This window comes from Ctenopharyngodon idella, chromosome 3, assembly GCF_019924925.1.
Source record: "Ctenopharyngodon idella isolate HZGC_01 chromosome 3, HZGC01, whole genome shotgun sequence".
Taxonomy (NCBI): domain Eukaryota; kingdom Metazoa; phylum Chordata; class Actinopteri; order Cypriniformes; family Xenocyprididae; genus Ctenopharyngodon; species Ctenopharyngodon idella.
In genome coordinates this window covers 16,500,765-16,521,540 of record NC_067222.1, presented here as the reverse complement: position 1 = coordinate 16,521,540, position 20,776 = coordinate 16,500,765, and the positions used below count along the sequence as shown (strand labels likewise).

The 20,776-nt window shown below is 43.5% G+C and overlaps 1 protein-coding gene and 1 long non-coding RNA gene across 2 annotated transcripts; one reads left to right on the top strand and one right to left on the bottom strand.

Annotated features, from left to right (window-relative positions):
• The first annotated feature begins 11,474 nt into the window (after window positions 1-11,474).
• LOC127508107 (protein NLRC3-like) lies at window positions 11,475-20,043 on the top strand. Its single transcript, XM_051885750.1, has 8 exons — window positions 11,475-11,890; window positions 13,866-13,953; window positions 15,275-15,376; window positions 15,577-17,436; window positions 17,614-17,787; window positions 17,885-18,058; window positions 18,707-18,753; window positions 18,841-20,043. Exons 2-8 carry the CDS (start codon window positions 13,892-13,894, stop codon window positions 19,374-19,376), a joined length of 2,955 nt encoding a protein of 984 aa, XP_051741710.1. The 5' UTR covers window positions 11,475-11,890; window positions 13,866-13,891; the 3' UTR covers window positions 19,377-20,043.
• LOC127508241 (uncharacterized) lies at window positions 11,910-13,848 on the bottom strand. Its single transcript, XR_007928739.1, has 3 exons — window positions 13,450-13,848; window positions 13,141-13,215; window positions 11,910-12,800 (listed from the first exon to the last, which is right to left on the bottom strand). It is a non-coding gene; the product is annotated as an uncharacterized LOC127508241 (long non-coding RNA).
• Window positions 20,044-20,776: the final 733 nt, after the last annotated feature.

Here is a 20,776-nt window from a genome sequence, read left to right as displayed (position 1 = left end):
GTTCCTGGCCATCGACAATAAGTGTCTGGCCTATATTCCACTAACTGTCTGCACCGGTTAACTGGAATCACACACAAAGTTTAGCTAATTACGTATTACGTAACGCGCTAGTCCTGCGCGAGCTTGCATTGGTTCTTTTGTGCTGTCTTTCTCTCGTCAACAGTAAAGCCACTATGTCGCGAGCATCCAGCCCTGACACCCACTGGGATCATCTCGAGACCTGGTTGGGCGTCATGACCAACGCATTCCTGCCCAACGCCGCCGGTGACCTCCAGCACCTGAGCCGTGAGCAGTTGGACGGGGACCTAAATCGACTAATGGCCCACGATCCGACGCAGAGCTACAACCACAAAGAATGGGCCAAGCTCATTGGCGGACTTGCCCACAACCTAATTGCCCAAGTGAGGCTTAGCGAAAGGAGCAACGCTCTCCTGGAGCAGGAAGCAGCGGCGCTCAAGCTTCAGGCCGGGGAGGCCAGAAGAAATCAGGCCCAGACTCAACATCACCTCGATCAGCTACTCCTCGAGACCCAGGACCAGCGTGGGACAGCGGATGAATCCGACCCCGAGCTGCAAGAGGAGGTAGAGAGACTCCAAAAAGCCCTTGCAGAGCTCCACTTGGAGGCGGAGCGTAAAGAGCAGTTGGAAAAGGAATCCAGGGAGGAACTAACTGGAAAACTCCAACAAGGTGAAACTCTCCTAGCAAGAGCAGAGATCGAACTGAAAGAAAGGGACGCTAAGGCCCGGGCCTGCGAAAATCATCTTAAACAGGCCCGAAGTGAGATCCTTGCTTTGAAACAGCAAAGAGACTATTTAAGAGATGAATTGGACACTGTTCACAGAGAACTGAAACATTCTTATAAACTGCAAGGTGACTTGGGAGGGGAAGCACACTTCACAGAGTTTCTCCTGGCCAGTAGGCCCAGTCAAGAATCCCTAGTTCAAAAGGGTGTTGAAAGTCCACTGCCCAAGATGCCACTCACGAGCGGCCAAGAACCTTCTTCAACAGCAAAAGGTTGGGAGCCTCTCCAGAAAACCCGTGCCACTAGCCACGGCATGGCTCCCAAAGATCTGGACAAGCTAGCAAAGAATATCCCCACTTTCACCCCAAACCCAGCAGGGGGCGTTGACGTGCACGCGTATTTGCAGGACATTGACTTTCTGCTGCAAAATGTGGCCAACGTGAATGCATGGGACAGGTTGTACCTACTCCGAATCACGTCTAGCCGTGATGTGCGCAGCTTTCTAGATCGGCAGCCAGAAGCTGTGAAATCGGACTACCAGCAGCTGCGACAGGCTCTGATCAGAGAGTTTTCTGACCCTGAATCGGACCAAGGGCTCCTCGCAGCCATGGACCTTAAACAGGGCCGACTGGAAACCCCACAAGCGTACTACAACAGACTATGAAGGGCCTACTTCGGAGCACGTAACGAGCCAGGAATGGAGGAAGATTTCAACTTTAAGACTTTGTTTCTCCGAAATCTGCATCCTGCGGTGAGTCATCATCTGGGAGTCTTGGCCTGCCCACGGAGTATGTCTACTCAACAGCTGCGAGATTTAGCCCACAAGGCTTATTCTAAGCAAAAGGCTGCATCTGAAAAGACTGTTAAAAATCCAACCATTTACCCGGTCTCTGATCACTGTCCAGAACTGGCCCTAGAGGGCGCACACATGCACCACAGTGACAGACCGTTTAACAGAGAGTCAAGACAGTTCCCGGCCAACAGAGGGCAGCCTCACTACGAGGGTGTCCATCCCAAGCACCAGACTGGGCGTTCTGAAAGAGTCTGGGACAAGTCCCGGTTACCCAGCAACCCAAAAGGCAGTGCCACATGGGAGGCCAGCCGGCGACCCAGAAATGGCAGATCTTCATCGGCCAGAACTTCAAGCCCCGACCGCCAAAGACAGAACGCCTCTCGACATGCACCGAACAAGCCCAAGTCCGAGCGTTCACAGGAGCAGAACAGTGCAGCTATGTCTGAGTCTGCAGAGATCCTGAAGGCCCTAAAAGAGCTGATTCAGGAAAAGCACCGCAAGGAAGACCAGAAAGACAAGCCAGACTCCTTATGACTAGGACGGAAACCTACCCCCAACGTCTGCCCTGACAAACCTCCGACAGAACCTCACACCCAAATCACTGCTGACCAGCCACTAACCACAGAATCAGTTAGCGCATCACTGAGTGACCGCGTCACCCAGCCACCTCAGCTGACAACTGCACATCCAGAGCCAACCAACTCACATCATCACACCGATGACCAAGACTCCAAGTTACCAGAAAGTGCTGTTCTGGTTGTCTGCCTCCCTAACGAACCACATGACACCAGCCCCACTTGCTTACCGGTCAGCACCCAAGCCCCGGTACCAAGACTCCTGGGGAACCTTATCGAAAAGCGTGTGGCCCGAAAGCTGTACATAGCCATCACTGTGGAAAATGATGTGAGAATTGAAGCGCTCGTAGACACCGGAGCAGATCTCACTTTGATGTCAACTAACCTCTTTGAAATACTCAGAGATAAAGCCAAGAGACAAAATCGAACTCTCAAACCACAAAGATGTGAGCTAAATGTGCAGTCGTACAGCCAAAATGAGGTCCAACTTGAACAAATAGCTCCCATTCATCTAACCATCGGGCCAATGAGCTTGGTACACCCCGTATACATTTCACCAATGGACACGTTTCCCTTGCTCATTGGCAAAGACTTGCTAGATCGCTTTGAGCCCTTATTGGATTTCAGACAGCTGAAAATTTGGGCTCAAGTACGAGAACCGTTGCCCTTCCAGTCACCCAGGTCACCTGAGCCAGACTGTCAGGTCACAGAGGTCACAGGAAATCTTGCAGCTAGCCGCGGGAACCCCGTCTCAGGGCAAAGTTCAAGTTCGCTACCCTGCACACTCAAACTTACCATAGACTTTAACTCCTTCTGTTCCAAGGTCACCACAGACTCACAGCTGAATGATGTGACTACAACAGACATTATTCGCACACTGTGGGCAGACAACTCAGCCTTCAGCCACACGCTGTTAAGTGCTCTTATTGAGGGAACACCGAACCTCCCATGTGTCAACAAGCACACACACTTCCCACTGGACTTTCGTCTGCCAACCATGACGACTGCCAAAAACATCTGCGTTTTGAACTTGAAATGGAATGACCTGCATCTAACCCATCACTTCCTGGTCTTTCCGGACTCCCTGATGCACCCTAAGGCTCATATGCACAGTACTAATGAGTTGGTGTGGGCCCCAATGACTGTACAGCCCCCTGTTGTTCCTGTCGACACTGCCAATTTCCTGTCAAGCCAGACCATCCCAGAGGTCTGCATCCTGCTCAACATACAGGAAGCTGTAGTACCAGCTTACACCAAAGGGGGTGTTGTTCGGCTCAACATGAGACGTGGTAAAACCCTAAACAACACACCAGCTTTGACATTTGAGGTAGAAGTACCCCAACAACAACAACCAACCTGCCACAAGTACTTCGAAGAGAATGCGTGCCAAGGTATGCCCACGGCCTACGTCGATGGACATTCCTACAACCATGAGGGCATCCTACAGGCAGGTGCAGGGGTGCGAGGGTTAAACAACCAACCCTGCCAACCACAGAACTTCAGGTGGGGTCCCCAGTCACGTCAGTATGTTGAAGTAGCAGCTACTCCCATAACCCTTCAAGTTGCCTCAGCCCATAACACCAAAGAACTCCTCATTTGCACAGACTCACGCAATGCCAGACCTAGTTCCACATGCCATCTTCCAGGCTGGAAACAAACTAATTTCAGGACTGAATACAACATGTTGGTGAAACATCAACACCTGTTCCAAACACGTGATGACATCACCCAAACACATGACATGATCGTTTATTGGAAAAAGGTGAAAAGACATTCAAAACAACCAGGGCGTGGCAAAGGCGCAAACGACCAAACTACTGCCCGTGCCAAGACTGGCACGCTGCATAACAATCTACGGTCACCCCCACCCCAGTCACCCACCCTTAGTGTGGCAGCAGCAACCTGCAGCCAGCGTTCTGTTCCTGCAACATTTCCCGCCTTACGGCCACTGCCACTGACAACCAAAATTACCAACACTTCCTTACAAACTATTTTAAACCACCTCTCAAACCCCTCCAACCTCCCGATCACAGCATCTGGTCCCACGGCGACCCCTAGCCACAAACGGCTGCATGGGATCAACCACATTCTGCGTGTGGGACTAAACATCCTAAAACACGTCCTTGACGACCTCACGGCGCCAAAGCTTGTAATGCCACAAGGCCAAAAGGGGGGTGAACTGATATACGCCCACGACACACCATGTGCCAGACACCATGGCACCAGAACCACTGATGAGACATTAAAACAAGTGGCATACTGGCCCAGCATGCAGCAAGATGTGGCAGAGGATGTCAGAGGATGTCAGGTTTGCTGTCAAGCCCAAACTGCAAACACAAATCCCAGAACCCCACTGCAACGCAGAGGAGTCACAATCTCATGGTCAGTCAACCAGAAAGACTGGAATGTAAAACTTCCTCTGGGGTTCATAGCCACCACGGACACCATACCGGGGTCAACTCGGGTGTCCCCCACTGAACTAATGACGGCGCGGCAGGTGACGCTGCCGGTGCACCTGTACCAACCAGGAGACCCCAGCATCATTACAGCCTACTCCACTCACCAGCACCTCGACGAGCTCCGCCCACAGCTGAGAAAACAACTCGCAAAGCAGCGTCAAACCCTGCAAACCATCGGCAAATCCTGGGAAGGTATTGTGGTGGTTCTCGGTACTCACAGTTTCCTGCTGACCCAAACGGTGAACTCAATGAAGCAACTGTTTACAGTCTTCCAAAATGACTTTGCCCAAAGTCAGCTGGGTATAGCTCTGATAACATACCTGCTGCGAGAAGTTAGCTTCTCTATGGAGAGCGTGGCTGTAAATAGGATTCCTCAGTACCCTGTACAAACTATGCTGGACTTTGCTACTGGCAGACCCACCAAGACTGTTCCAGCCCACATCGCTGACTCTCTGGGTGCTGCCATCCTACTGCGCGCCAACCCAGAGCAGAATGAGGTGGGCGTCCTTCTCAATCCACCCATCGGTGAACCAGATAACATCTACAGACCCAAAGACAAGGTCAATGTCAGGTGGTGGCAAGGTAACATCCATCCCAAGATACATACCTCAGATGTGGTAGTCTACCACTACAGCGACCCACAGCTGTATCTGGCTCCCCATTTGAGCAGGTGCATTTTGACCAAAGACATCCACTGCTTCGGCTCTAACAAGCCTTCCCTCAGAGAACACACTGAAGGAATCTGCCGGTTGCAGCCCGTGATCAGCGACACACGCTGCCCCGCCGAGGCCAAGCCTCACACCCCAGTCATCGGAACACAAGCCAAGATTGTGGGCGATCGACTGCTCGTCCACACCCCCACTCGCATCAACACCCTAACCTACAATCAGCACGACACGGCCACTCGTGTCAGCCTGCCCAATCAAGGTATGTGGATCCAGGTACCCCTGAGTCCCATCCTTCACCTCAACAATCTGGCAGTGTACTGTCTCTCAAGCGAAGAGGACCCATCAGAACTGGAAATCTCATCCTCCTCCGGAAATCACAACCACACCTTAGATCCAGAACTGGAACTGATGATTGAGAAAAGGGGGTCCCAGCTAATTGACCTTACTCCCGTTGATACAGCCCTCCAAGCACTCTCCCGACTGCCCGTCCTGACCAGCTCACCTATAGCCCAGGCTTGGACAGCTGCTGACACAGCCCTCTGCCTCTCCATAGCAATCAAGTACGCACTCACCCTGGGCCTGGCCTCCATCCTATCCGAAGGGACCAAAGGGATGCAAGAGTCCATGGACAAGTGCCTATCTGCCCTTCCTCAAGGCTTCAAAAGGAGACAGAGGAGAGGAAGTTTCAAGGCAAAGAAAATGCCCAGCCTCATCGAGATGGACAGAGAACCAGTAGGAACCACCTGCTGCTTGACCATCCGGATCCATGTGCCATCGAACCTTGTTACCGTCCAACGAAGTCCGCACAGGAACTTCGTTGGCCGAAAGGGGGATTGTAGCGTCTGGATAGATCCGGCTAGTCAATCAACTTTGGACATTTCAGAATGCTTTTAGCCTCCTGAACTGTGCATGTAAATCACGAATCGGCTCCGGCAAGTCCGGGACCAATTGCCCCATTGGCACCTTTGTTACCCCAGTAAAGAAAAACAGAACACATTCTCACCAGCTCCAGAGACTTCAAAGAGTCACCCTGGTGGGACTAAAGGACATATGGTCACAGACACTGGCCACAACCCCAATACACACACACATACAGACACTCACAAACACGCATGGAGATTGTGAATGTACATTTATCCTCCAAATATGACTGTGCCAATATGTACCCGTCGCTGTATTTAAAGGTGCATGTATTTATCTCCAGTATATAAGCTTAGCTATGACTCTAGTTGTATTAGTTTTCTTCTAAACGATAAAACTCAAGTATAAACTGTATCTCACCTTTTATGTCTTTGCCATCTGACAAGTTTGGTCTCATTGTAAAGCTTTCGTTATGCTCTAATTGAAAATGTATGTCACATGACTGTAAAATGCATTCTTCTATTTTTAATGGTACTTTGAAGAAAATGTACTCAGATCGGACACTTCATAAACCATGTAAATTAGGTCATAAATGGAGACAAAGAAAGAGTTTGCCCGCCAAAATCGCACCCTCATCATTGGCTGATGTATCCCAGGAGGCGTTCTGGCCTGTTGTCCTTAAAACACAACGACACGCATCTCTCATTGTCTCTCGATTGTCTCTCGCCATTTAACACACGTCTCTCCCGGACGTCTCGGCGACCGCGCTTCCATCACGCGCCCCCTCTCTTCGGGACGACCATCTTTTGGCAACAAGTTTCTTTGTCAAACCCTCTTCATCCGTCGCCCTAAGTCTTCACTCTTCATCGCCTAGGAGACGGACTCTTTTTCTTTCCTTTCCGGTTATCTTACTCTTAAGTTAAACCCTTGTTTGAAAATCCCGCCGAAGAACACCTTCTCGGAAAAGGACCAATCGCTTCAGCCGCACGCACCGAAACTCCTGCAGAAACACGAAACGACCACAGCACCTGAACCTATGCAAGTATAGAACCATTCTTTCCAAAGCGTTTTAAGCTCGATGTGTAAGCTGAGTTTCCTTGCTGGCTCTCAAAGGTTTTAACTGTTAGTAAGTTGCCATTCCTTTGATCACCTCTGTTTTCTTGACTTTACTTTCGTTTTCTATATATGTGTATTGTTTGTGTATGTCTAGTAGTATAGTCTCTGTATCCGTAGTTTCATATATTAAATACATTATATTCATGCTCGATTGTCCTTTTTGCTCATGCAACAAACCCAGGTCACTTTAACGTTTCGATCCAGTATCCTTGCTTTACGCATTGATGCTAGAATAGGAAGTCTTCCTCGTGGCCAGAGAAAAACCTTCCTTTTATAATCGGTTATGAGGAGCTAACGGTTTGCTGGACAAACTAATAGTTTCTCTAAATTATTATCAAACCAGAACTAATCATATATGTGACTGATTATAATTCGTTGTAATTAATTCACAATATATGTATAATTCCCTCTCGGGTCGGTATATGTATTATAATTAATCATAAAGCTTTATGATTTATTATATTCATATATTTCACCCATAAATTAATTAAATACCTGTACAGATTCGCTACAGGTGGAATTCGCACTTCTCAGCCTTGGCATAAAGTTGGTGTTGTATTAGACGTTGCAGCACAGCTCGAACGTGTTGAATGTGTTCGTCGTAGGAGTTGGAATAAATGAGAATATCGTCTATGTACACGATGACCCAGCGGTTGAGCACATCTCGGAAGACATCATTGATGAAGGATTGAAAGACTGAGGGACTGTTGGACAGGCCGAAGGGCATGACAAGGGTCTCGTAGTGGCCAGTGGCAGTGGAGAAAGCGGTCTTCCATTCATCGCCCTCCCTGATGCGAATCAAGTTGTATGCGCAGCGTAGACCCAGCTTGGTGAAGTATTTGGCTTGACGTAGTTGTTCGAGGGCTGCAGGGACCAGTGGTAGCGGATAGCGGAATTTTACAGTGATGTCATTCAGGCCGCGATAGTCAATGCAGGGTCGTAGGCCGCCGTCTTTCTTCTTGACAAAGAAGAACCCGGATGCAGCTGGTGATGTTGATGGCCGAATGAATCCTTTAGCCAGCTCCTCCTCGATGTAAGATCTCATGGCTGCATCCTCGGGCTGTGACAAAGGGAATATCCTGCCCTTAGGCGGAGTGGTACCGGGTAATAGTTCGATTGCACAATCACTGGGGCGATGAGGTGGTAGTTCCGTGGATTTGGACTTACTGAAAGCGATGGTCAGATCTGTGTATTCGGCTGGTATAGCAGGTTCGAGGTCGGTTGGGGTCTTGTCGACAGAGATGGTATGGAGGGGTAATGGCGTGACGGGACTCAGGCAGCGATGATGACAGGCGGGGTCCCACTGGACGATCTGACCCTCCTTCCAGGATATATGCGGATTGTGTGTTCGAAGCCAAGGTAATCCGAGGATGATAGGATTGTTAGGTGAATGGATGACGTAGAACTGAATTTGTTTATGGTGCAGCGCCCCGACTTGTAGACCCAGCGCTGAGGTAATGTGCGCCACTCTTCCTCCTCCTATAGGTTTCCCATCTAGCGCCTCCACTGTTAATGAAGAGTTGCAGTTGGTTAGTTGTATATTGTGTTGACGGATGAATGTGTCTGACATGAAATTGCCTGCTGCACCAGAGTCCAGAAGAGCATAGGTAGATATAGTTTGAATGTCACCGGTTAGTTGGATGGGGATTTTAAGGCAGTTGGGCAAATAGTCGACATGTTGGGCTGAACTCACCGCTTTGGGATTAGAAGCATTGGGTCGAATGGGACAGTTGAGCTTGATGTGACCTGCCTGGCCACAGTATAGGCATAAATGCAGCTGGCGCCTTCTCTCTCGTTCTTCTGGAAGAAGGGGAGTATATCCGAGTTGCATGGGCTCAGGAACGGCAGAGACTGGCGTGAGTTGGCGAACGGGTCGTCGGCCTCGGATGAGGTTGTCGATGTGAATGGCCAGCTCAATGAACGCGTTCAGCGATCTCCCCTCGTCACGGCAAGCGAGCTCGGCCTGAAGCTCCAGAGACAGGCCCTTGCGAAACAGTAATTTCAGTGTATCCTCCACCCAGTTAGTTTGTGCGGCCAATGTGCGAAATTGAAATGCAAATTCGGCAGCGGTAGATTTACCTTTATTTAGGGAAAGCAGCTGATCGCCGACGCTCTTGCCGCCCTCTGGATGTTCGAACACCTCCTTGAAGCTTTGCAGAAAGGCCGTAAACGTGGGGAACACAGAGCTATCTTCTCTCCATACCGCTGTGGCCCAGTCAAGTGCTTTGCCCGTGAGTAGGGAGCATACAAACGATATCCGACTGGTATCGTTGGGACACAGCGAGGGCTGCTGGTTTATAAACAAAGAACATTGAAGGAGAAAGCCCCTGCATTTGGCTGGACTGCCGTCGAATTTCTCGGGTAGAGCGAGGCGTGGATTTACAGCGGGTGGAGAAGTAAACGCTTGACTCACATTGATAGCGGGAGGCGGCGTGATAGCTTCAGGAGAGGGAAGCCGCAGGCTTTGCAGGGTTTTCACCAGCTCCTCGGTGAGTGACGTAAGACGAGTCAGCTGGTGCTGGTGCGCGGCAAGCTGAGAGGCCTGTGCTGAGAGTTCGGTGGAGATTTGCAGGAGAACTGCTGGATCGTTTGAGGGCGAAGTCTTCTGTAATGAAGGGCTGACAGCGTGAGGATCCATTTGCAGTTTCTTTATTGTGACAACAAAGCACGAGGCAGACAAGGGCAAGACAGTAGCGGAAACAGGGACAGGCTTGGGTCGAGGCAGGCGGCAGACAAACAGAAACTTACAACAGGCAGAGTTCAGGGCAGGCGGCAGAGGTTCACAAATGATAAACGGTCCAATCGATAGCAAGGTAACAGTCCACAAGAAAACGCTCAGTAGTGATCACCGGGGCAAATCAAGACTTCGCAGTGTATGGGTGCGTGTGTGCGTCTTAAATAGTGTGAGTGTGATGCAATGCAGGTGTGTGCAATCAGTCCCAGGAATGAGGGCCTATGGGTAACGTAGTCCAGAAGGAAGTGACTCAGAACTCAGGTGATGGCTCCCTCCGGCGGCCGGGAGGAGGAGCCGCGGGAGCCGTATTCGTGACACTGTGTGCATTAATACACCTGAAATGTATTTTTCTTTTGAATTTCAACACTTGCTTATGCAGTATAATCTAGTACAACCTATTGTTGAAATTTTTATCACCAGCTCCTGCTCTAAACTCGACTATTGTCAGTTTTCTACATAATATTTGACATAAAATGTCATTTATGGAGTGCTGTATTTGTGCAATATTAATGTATTAATGCAATAGTGCTGTACTTTACATGTGTATAAAACTTTTAATATCATTATGTCAATTAAACATATTTAATTGCATTAATTGCAAGCAAAAGTTTAACAACTCTAAACAAAATTAATTTGAATTCATATTCAGTTAAAATACATTTAATTTTAATCAGACTAAACTGTAAAAATAATTGACTTTTAGTTAGGTGAATGAGTCAAGTTCTGTAAACTTACAGTCTAACTACAACAATGAATTAGAAAAACTTCAACTTGAACAGAAATTAAGTCATGCACGTGTTATAGCCTAAAAACTTTTTGTTTAATGCACATGCGCCAAAATACTACGTCATGACGGCGCACTATTTCACCAGAGTTTGAAAAACGCACTTTCAGCCATCTTTCTGTAATCGCGATGCGTGAGGCAACTTTGCTGATCAAAGAAGAAGAAAACAAAGGAGCGCACGTTTGGATGACTACAGATGAGACGTTATGTACTACAACTAAAGAGGCAAGTCGATTCCTGACTGTGTCTATTTAGTTTTCTGAAAGTAAATATTTTAACATTTTATTTTATCATTTTTAACATTTAACAAGACAACATACAAATGTAGACACACGTTAATTTTAAGATGGCTCTCTCACACAAATGAAAGCAAAACAAAACTATCTCTGCAGCTCATACAGATATTAATTATCCACATAATTACACTATACTTGTATATATTTTGTGCTGTATATCATGTTTGCATATAATATTCTGCTCCACAAAGCGTGTCTTTATAGTAAAAGCGACACCTGTGTGTCGAGGTTTGTCCTAATACCCTTCATCAGTGTGCTGGTGGGGCAGTGACATCACATATTTACCTGCATGAAGCTACAAATCATTTGAGATGAGCACTATGAGTGGTGAATCGTGCCTCTTTAAACCCTGGAAAAGGAGAAGGAGCAGTCTACCCTGCTGTCACCATCAGTCCGTGTAGATTTTTGAATGGGAGTGCCCTAACAAGTGTTTAAACATTTGATTGGTTTCCAAACTGGAGTGGGTGGTTATAAATACAAAATAAAGTCAAAGTAATCACCCTGTGTACACTCCTGCTCATATTTCACATCACTAGGAGGCTGATGACAAGAGAAAAACTTGATTTTTTTTTTTTGTTCTTGTTGTACATAACTGGACTTGTAAGTGTCTTAACTTTGTCTGTAGGCTACAGCAAAATAAAATAGCAATAAACACAATTAAACCGGACAAAATATAACCTTTTAGCCATAAAAACACGAAAAATCAAGGAAAAAAACATCAGACAGGCAAATCTCGTGGTCTCACGAATCCAGCCGCTTCGCTTCTGAAATGCTTCTGGTGTGAGTTGACACCTCGCAGAGGACGGAACAAAACCTTGCCGGAGCCGTAACGAGCCGCAGACGCATGCAGTGTAAACAAGGGGTAAGTTTTCAATCTTTATCATAAAATACAAGTGACTGCTGTGTAATTGCGACCATTTTACCAGTCGCACTAAGATATTTAAAATGATACCAAACATTAAAGTGAAAAAACAATAGATTCACAAGATACATCATACAAAGTGTGCTCTAAGTGACCGTTACAGTATACCCGACTTATCTTTTTTCTCTCAGGAATAGCGTCGGTATTTTTAACCATGCAACAAACATTTTAAAATATCTTGAAAAATACTTTAATTTATAAACCGTTGTTTTTCCTTTTGTTTAATAGGTTTACATTAGGACAGAATCTTGTTATAAAGATAAGACAGCAAATACTCTCTTTGTTTTTTAATAAATACAATGCTGTATGTATTATCACTATTATTATTATTATTATTATTATTATTATTATTTAGTAGGCTCTGCTCGGAGTGAAACGATTGAATTTTATTTTATTTTATTTTATTTTATTTTATTTTTTTATTTTTTTTTCGTTTTTAAGCCCTGTTTTCAACCTAATGTAACCCACCACAAGTGGGCTAATAACTGGCCACAGACAGTAGTGAAAATGTTTTACTTGTACAAGCAGTTTTATTCACATTCATAAATACCAAATTTTGTATAAAAGCAATTAAATGTTTAAAACACTAGTACAGATATCATTCAGCAAGGAAAAGGAGAAACAAAACAAATTTATGACAAACCACAGGGCTCCAACAGGGCACAACCATACGTGTGTAGAAAAATAGAGCCACTACTTGCAGTTCACACTCCAAATGCAGCACAAAATCCACGGCATTCAAAAGGATAAATAAATCACCAGGAACCACAAAAGAATCTCCACCACCTCACCAGTGCCAGTCACACCCTTGGAGGAGACCCTGCAGCTGCCACGGAAATAAGATGAAAAACTAAAGGAAAAATGAAAACAATATCAGTCAAAAATATACAATAATATGAATGCACAACATCCAAAGGAAAATTGGGGTAATTCACCAGAAAATAAATAGTAACAATAATCGTGCTAGTCCTGCAAAATAAAAGCACTTTATTAATGACTGGAATACACATTTGCATTAATCAAATTATTTAATCTAATCAAATACCTTTAAATTAACTGGATTTAAGAAAGAGAAGTATAAATCAACCAGATGGTTCTTCTTTAAAGGAAACCTACAAAACAAACCTTCATAAAAACAACCACCTTCATACATATAAATAAATAAAAAACTAAATAGTACTTGTTGTTACCTAATTCACTCTCAACTCATTCAACACTCTGAAGACTGCATCACCAGGCCAATCACCATCAACACACAAGGACTTCTGAAATGCAACAACAAGATAAAACCACTTTCTTCCCACCCAAAGTAACCTACTGTTGTCTTTACATAAACCCTTAGCCTTATGCCCCGCGTTCAAATCATGTGAAGGTGACCTAGAGGCACACAAACAATTCCAAGCATGAGCAGCAAAAAGCAATTTATATAAATGTCTCCTTGCTCAAACAGACACAGCCCTCAATTAAAAAAGTACTATTAAGAACACCAAACAAATTACCTGATACAAGCTCATTCTTGTTTCCAGAGTCAATGAATGAATGAAACGAGGGCGTGCTACGTTTCCGTGCATCTCTTTATAAGCACACAGACCATAAATTACTTGATGCTAGCTCACGCTTGTTTCCAGAGTCAATGAATGAATGAAACGAGGGCGCGCTATACTTCCGTACGTCTATTTATAGCGTGCAAACTACGTTATGACGCAAGAATTACGCTGCCCCAAAGACTTATGGGAATTGCAGTACCAAACCCATGCGTCACCCGGTTACACTAGCATAACCAGAACTAAAAACTTTTTTTCAGTTCTGCAGCGTACGGTAATAATGTACTATGGTTTAAACCATTTTGACCAGTACAGCATCATTGTACTACAAAAAAATAGAGATAACTTTTTAACTCCGTATTTCCACATAGAATTGTCTGAGGACACTGCCTCTAAAATGAGCCTCCATGACAAGAAAGAATGTGAATTCAGTGATGCAACAGTGACCTCTGACCCCAGGTAAGACACTACCTATTTTTGCATTTGACAGATGATTTTATCCAAAGTGACTTACAGTGCATTCTGGAAGCCTACAGTCGGTGAGTGAATGGCTTTGCTATCACTGATTCTCATTGGTGGAAAGATCTTCCTAAAAACTTACATGAGAAACTGAGCCCCTGGCTTTTTTTCAAGCCACATATAAAGCTGCAGTAACTTTGAGCATGTGAAATTTAGGATGTCATGCCATGTCGTTCTTCTGTTGGCATTCGTTTTTTCGTCGTGTTAATTTGCAGGTTAGAGTTGATCTTTTGAACTTGAACTTTTGTACACAAAAGTTTTGTCGAAGAGTTTGCCAATCAGGATGTAGATTTCATGTTTGTGCTTCCATTTCGAGAGCTGAACTTGATCCGAGATCATCAGTACAGTCTTCACAGACTTCTGCTGGACTTTCATTCTGAACTTCAAGATTTGGACTCAAAGATTTATGAGGAGTGTAAACTTGTGTTCATCATGATGGTCTGGATAAATCACACTGATGTTTTCTAATGCTGAGAAAGTTTCTGATGTGACTGAGACTTCATCAGTGGGTGTGTTTATGTCAAAGCTCATGAAAGCCTCCCACATGTTCTACTAAAACAACTCTAAATATATATTTAAGATAACACAAAATATATTTACACAAAGTGCAAATAGCTCGTCTTATTGGCAAAGGCTATATATACTAACTCCACCCTCTATCATCTGATTGAGCCAGAAAAATTTACATAAGAATTTCAACTGTTAACAGCATCAGTGGAGTGGAGGCGGATGGTGTTTGCCATTGATGCAATTGACGCAAGTTCAAATCCTTTTACCAAAGTAATTTTTCTTCCTTTTTGCATTACATTCTGTTACTGCCTCCATAGGATTAACTCCTTGTTGTATTACCCATTTGTAGATGCCTTTGTATAAAGGTGTCTGCTAAATTAAAAAAAAAAAAAAAAAAAAACTTAATGTAGTTCTGTCTGTTTAGTTTCACTGTGTTTTGGTTCTGTTTACCGTGTCCCACTTTTGGCTGTGTTCCTGATCATTATTAGTCTCCCTGGTAGTTTAATTAGTTCCTGCACCTGTTCTGTTTTACCTTGATTATTCCCTGTGTATTTAGTCCTCAACTTCCTTTGTTTCATTGTCCAGTATCGTTTATGATTATGTGTTAGTTTGCTCCTAAGATCTCCTATATGTTCCTTTGTGGATTAATAAAGAAGTGTTTGTTTGGATTCTCCTGCATTGTGCAATTACTACAGCCACACTAGTACAATATAACCAGTGCTTTAATGCCATTTTGTTTTTCTTTTGTCAGTATCAGCAGGACGAAGAGAGAGAGATCAGAGTCAGTAAAGACTAACAACTCTATGACGGAACCCCTTAAATTCAGTAATGGACCAGTGACCTCTGAACCTCTGTTAGTACAAACGTTTATTTGCTAATTTACTGTAGTGCATCTCAAAGGCATAATGATTTAATAGTCCTACTTATCAACAACAGGGGTACATCACAAAGAGGGCCCCCAAAATTATACACAGGCCAATATTTTTTCTGACATTTCTTAACAGTCATTGTAATCACTGTGATTTGTCTTTTTTCTGCACTTTTTTTCAGCAGGGGGGAGATACATGAGACTCACAATCAGACTTACATCAGGAAGGACAACACAGAAGCATTCCTGCAGACACTCAAACTGGAGACTGGAGACCTGCAGCTAGTCAAAGACCAGCACAAAACCAGCATGAAGAACAAGTATGAGAGATTATTTGAGGGATTGAAACTCCAGGAGAATGAAACCCTCCTGAACAGGATCTATACACAGCTCTACATCATAGAGGGAGAGAGTGAAGGAGTGAATAAACAACATGAGGTTTTACAGATGGAGAAAACAGCCAGAACACAACACTCACAAGACACTCCAATCAACTGCAATGACATCTTTAAAGCCTCACCTGAACCAGGATGTAAGGAGAAACACCAGATCAAGACTGTTCTTACTAAAGGCATCGCTGGAATCGGAAAAACCGTTTCTGTGCAAAAGTTCATTCTGGACTGGGCTGAGGAAAAAGACAATCAGGATGTAGATTTCATGTTTGTGCTTCCATTTCGAGAGCTGAACTTGATCCGAGATCATCAGTACAGTCTTCACAGACTTCTGCTGGACTTTCATCCTGAACTTCAAGATCTGGACTCAAAGATTTATGAGGAGTGTAAAGTTGTGTTCATCTTTGATGGTCTGGATGAAAGCAGAATCACACTGATGTTTTCTGATGCTGAGAAAGTTTCTGATGTGACTGAGACTTCATCAGTGGGTGTATTGATGTCAAACCTCATCAGAGGAGAGCTGCTTCCCTCTGCTCACATCTGGATCACCTCCAGACCCGCAGCAGCCAATCAGATCCCCTCAAAATACATCAACCGTCTGACAGAGATTCAGGGATTCAATGAGCCTCAGAAGGAGGAATATTTCAGGAGGAGAATCAGTGACGAGAATCAAGCCAGCAGAATCATCTCACACATCAGAAGAGCAAGAAGCCTCCACATCATGTGCCACATACCCGTCTTCTGCTGGATCTCATCCACTGTGCTTCAGAAGCTCCTGAAAGAAGATCTGAGTGCAGAAATCCCTCAAACTCTGACTGAAATGTACATCCACTTCCTGCTGATTCAGATCAACATGAGGAATCAGAAGTATGAAGAGAGAGATCCCGAGAAACTCCTGCAGTCCAACAGAGACGTGATTGTGAAACTTGCTGAAGTGGCTTTCAATCAGCTGATGAAGGGTAATGTGATGTTCTATGAGGAGGACCTGAGAGAGAGCGGCATAGACGTCACTGATGCCTCAGTGTATTCTGGGATTTGCACTGAGATATTTAGGGAGGAATGTGTGATTCATCAGAGGAAAGTCTACAGCTTCATTCATCTGAGTGTTCAGGAGTTTCTTGCTGCACTTTATGTCTTTTACTTTTATCTAAGTACAACAATGGAGGGACTGAAGAGTTTAGTTTCAGTACAAAATCTGCTTAAAGGAGCAGTAGATAAAGCCATTGAGAGTGAAAATGGACAGCTGGATCTGTTCCTGCGGTTCCTGCTGGGCGTCTCATTGGAGTCCAATCAGAGACTCTTACAGGATCTACTGACACACACAGACAACAGTTCAGATAGCATCAGAGAAACCACACAGTACATTAAAGACAAGTTCAAAGATGGACATGGAGTCTCCGCTGAAAGATCCATCAATCTGTTCCTCTGTCTGCTGGAAGTGAAAGATCAGACTCTGTCCAGACAGATTCAGGAGTTTGTGAAATCAGACAAACACTCAGAGAAGAAACTCTCTCCTGCTCACTGCTCAACAATCTCCTACGTGCTTCAGATGTCAGAGGAGGTGCTGGATGAGCTGGACCTCAAGAAATACAACACATCAGATGAGGGTAGAAGAAGACTGATACCAGCTATGATCAACTGCAGAAAAGCCCTGTGAGTGTTTAATCTTGTATTACAGTGAAGAGTTTCTAAATAAAAATACAATTGTTGTGATAATCTTATTTTTAGAATATCTTTTTTTTTTTTTTTTTTTTTTACAAAAATGAAGATCATATTTTTTAAATAATTACTGTTGAATTCAGTTAAGAATATAATTCTTGTGACTTTCAGTTTTGCTGGCTGTAATCTCACCGAACAGTCATGTGAAATTGTGACATCAGCTCTTCAATCCTCAAACTCTGTCCTGAGAGAGCTGGACCTGAGTAACAATGACCTGCAGGATTCAATAGTAAAGCTGCTCTCTGATGGATTGAAGAGTCCAAAATGTCAGCTGGAGATACTGAGGTTTGGCTTTCACATTGAGTTATCCATATGTTGATGATTATTTGAAGGTTAGGGTTCCATAGAAACTTCCCCTGTTTACTGTTTTGTGTGTCTGTAGGTTGTCTGGCTGTATGGTGACAGAGGAAGGCTGTGGTTATGTGTCTTCAGCTCTGAGATCAAACCCCTCACACCTGAGAGAGCTGGATCTGAGCTACAATCACCCAGGACAATCAGGAGCCCAACTGCTTAATGACATTCTGAAGGATCCAAACTACAAACTGCAGATACTCAAGTGTGTACAACTTAAGAACCCATGTAGTGTTATCTATTGGTTACAGAGTTACTGAATGCAGTTGATATACAACTGAATATTAAATTATTTGTTTTAAGATTATTTGCATTTATCTAATTCCTTTTAGCTCCTTTGGCTGTTCAATACCCAGCAGGCACAAGATGTATACTCCAATGTAGGTCAGACGTTGGATTTTGGTTTAAAATGAATATCGGGTTGATTTTTTTAAATCCATCGTTTGCTTGATGTAAATCTCCAACGTTGGGCAGACGTCGAATTTTGGATGGAATAAACATAAAAAAAAATATTACAAATTTTTTTTTTTTTAAATTGTGAAATCCATGGCAGTACAGGGTGCCAATCATTTAATAACAATTGGAAATAACAATTGAAGACCACCTGTGCCTGCTGGGTAGGGTGTCAAAAACACTACAGCATATTTTCTGTAAAGTTGTTCACAGGGGCCTAAATATATCAAAAATCTGAAAACATTGAGACATAGGGCTCTGTAAAGCTGCTTTGGAAAGATATGTATTGAGAAATGTGCTATACAAATAAATATGACTCAACTCTTTATATTAACAGACTGATTGTGAATATCTATTCAAACTACTTACAGTTGGTTTTGTCTGTATGTTTGTGTTTTAGTTTGGATCATGGAGGGCTCTTCAGGATCAAATCAGGATTACAAAAATGTAGGTTCTTCCTCTTGCACACTCTTGCACATTCAATGAAAACCAATGAGATTAATAAACTGTTTTTATCTCCCTTCTTGTGTTTAGATGCCTGTGATCTCACACTGGATCCAAACACAGCGAATATTCACCTCATTCTGTCTGAAGAGAACAGAAAGATTAAATATGTGAAAGATTGTCAGCCGTATCCTGATCATTCAGAAAGATTTGCTCATAATCCTCAGGTTCTGAGTCGAGAGAGTCTGACTGGACGCTGTTACTGGGAGGTTGAACGGGTCTCCTGGGCTCGTATAGCAGTGGCCTACTCAGGAATCGACAGGGAAGAAGAGACTGTCTGTTGGTTTGGATACAATGACAAATCCTGGTGTCTTTTCTGCACTGATAATGGATTTGTTGTCTGGCACGATAACGAGAGCATTAACATACCGAGCCATTTAACAAAATCTAAGAGAGTAGGAGTGTATCTGGACTGGCCGTCCGGCACTCTATCCTTTTACAGCGTCTCTGACACACACCCACCAACACACTTACACACATTCAACACCACATTCACTGAACCCCTCTATGCTGGATTTGGGGTTTTTAAGTCTGAACTGTCACTGTGTCAGATTCAACAAACATAGGCTTAAATGCCAAGGCAGACAGGAGTACAGATGCAATGGAGTACTGCTGTAACACTGAATATTTCCCTTCTCATGCAAGTTGCACACAGATGATGAATGTATATTTACATTCACACTGGCGTGGGGACAGTTTCAGAAAAAAAAAAAAAAAAAAAAAAAAACATTATTAATGTCCACTTTTAATATATGGAAACAAGTCACTCAACATTTCCACAATCATGCCACCACTTTGTTTGTGCCAGTCAACTACATACAAATCAGTGTAATCTGATGTCTTATTTATTTACTGATTTATTAATTCATTGTATCTATTTATTAAATATCACTTTTAAATTTATAAGTTAAAATAATTGAATAATTTGATGAATGAATAATTACGCTTATTCTCTCTCATTTGGCCTGATTAGGTGGGCAGATCACAGTGTCTCTCACTTATTCCTTTATAGAACGGGAAGAAAGCTGGGCTCAGTTTAAAAGTTAGAAATGCACACAAAAGAAACAATTACATTATTTTCCTAACATTTATTGTGTTATTCTTTAAAGTAATATAAATTAAGGTTGTAGCAATATAGTAAATGAAAAATGTAGTACATGTAAAATGTAACAAAATGTTGTAAAATGCAAATGGTTAAAGTTATTATATCTATTCCATAATAAAAGAACAATTGTGAAATAAAGAGCAGACATTCTTCTTTGAGTCAGCACTTCCAGCCAATGGTTTGTTTTCTTTTTTTATTATTTTTTATTTATTTACAGAAATTTGGCAACTTATATATATATATATATATATATATATATATATATATATATATATATATACATACATACTGTTGGCCTGTTGTCAGCATGAAAACATAATACATTCAAAAGTTCTTTTAAGTGAACTGACTGTATGTTCTCTGTTTACAGTAAAATTGTTCTGCTAGAAAGGTTTAAAGGGTGAGGGCATCATTTCTAGGTTACAAACACGGACTCTGACTGGCACTGTGTATTTGATGGTCTTTACTCTTCTAGATATAATTTGAAATGTAAAGAAACTCCAGCTTTCATCTCTTGACTGTCAGATAGCAGACAAACCATTAGGAAATCAGAGAGATGCTCAGCAGCTCTTCATGCTTCAGATGCCAGAAAGTGTTTTGTAAGCATCACAGGAGGCCAGTGAAACCAAAATAAGTCATAAGAACTGTGTTTTGAGCAATACAGAGTCACTGAGATCCTCCTGTTTTCTCAGGATTGTGTGCGAGACAGAAGTAAATTAACTGGTTCCTTTAAATGTACCATTACTGCAATGTTTTTATTGTAAATATGTTTTGTGGTTTGTATCCATCCACACAGTTTAGTCTGACAAAACCCAGTTCAAACTATTTTTATTGTCAGTTTGCTCATTAATTAATGAACTG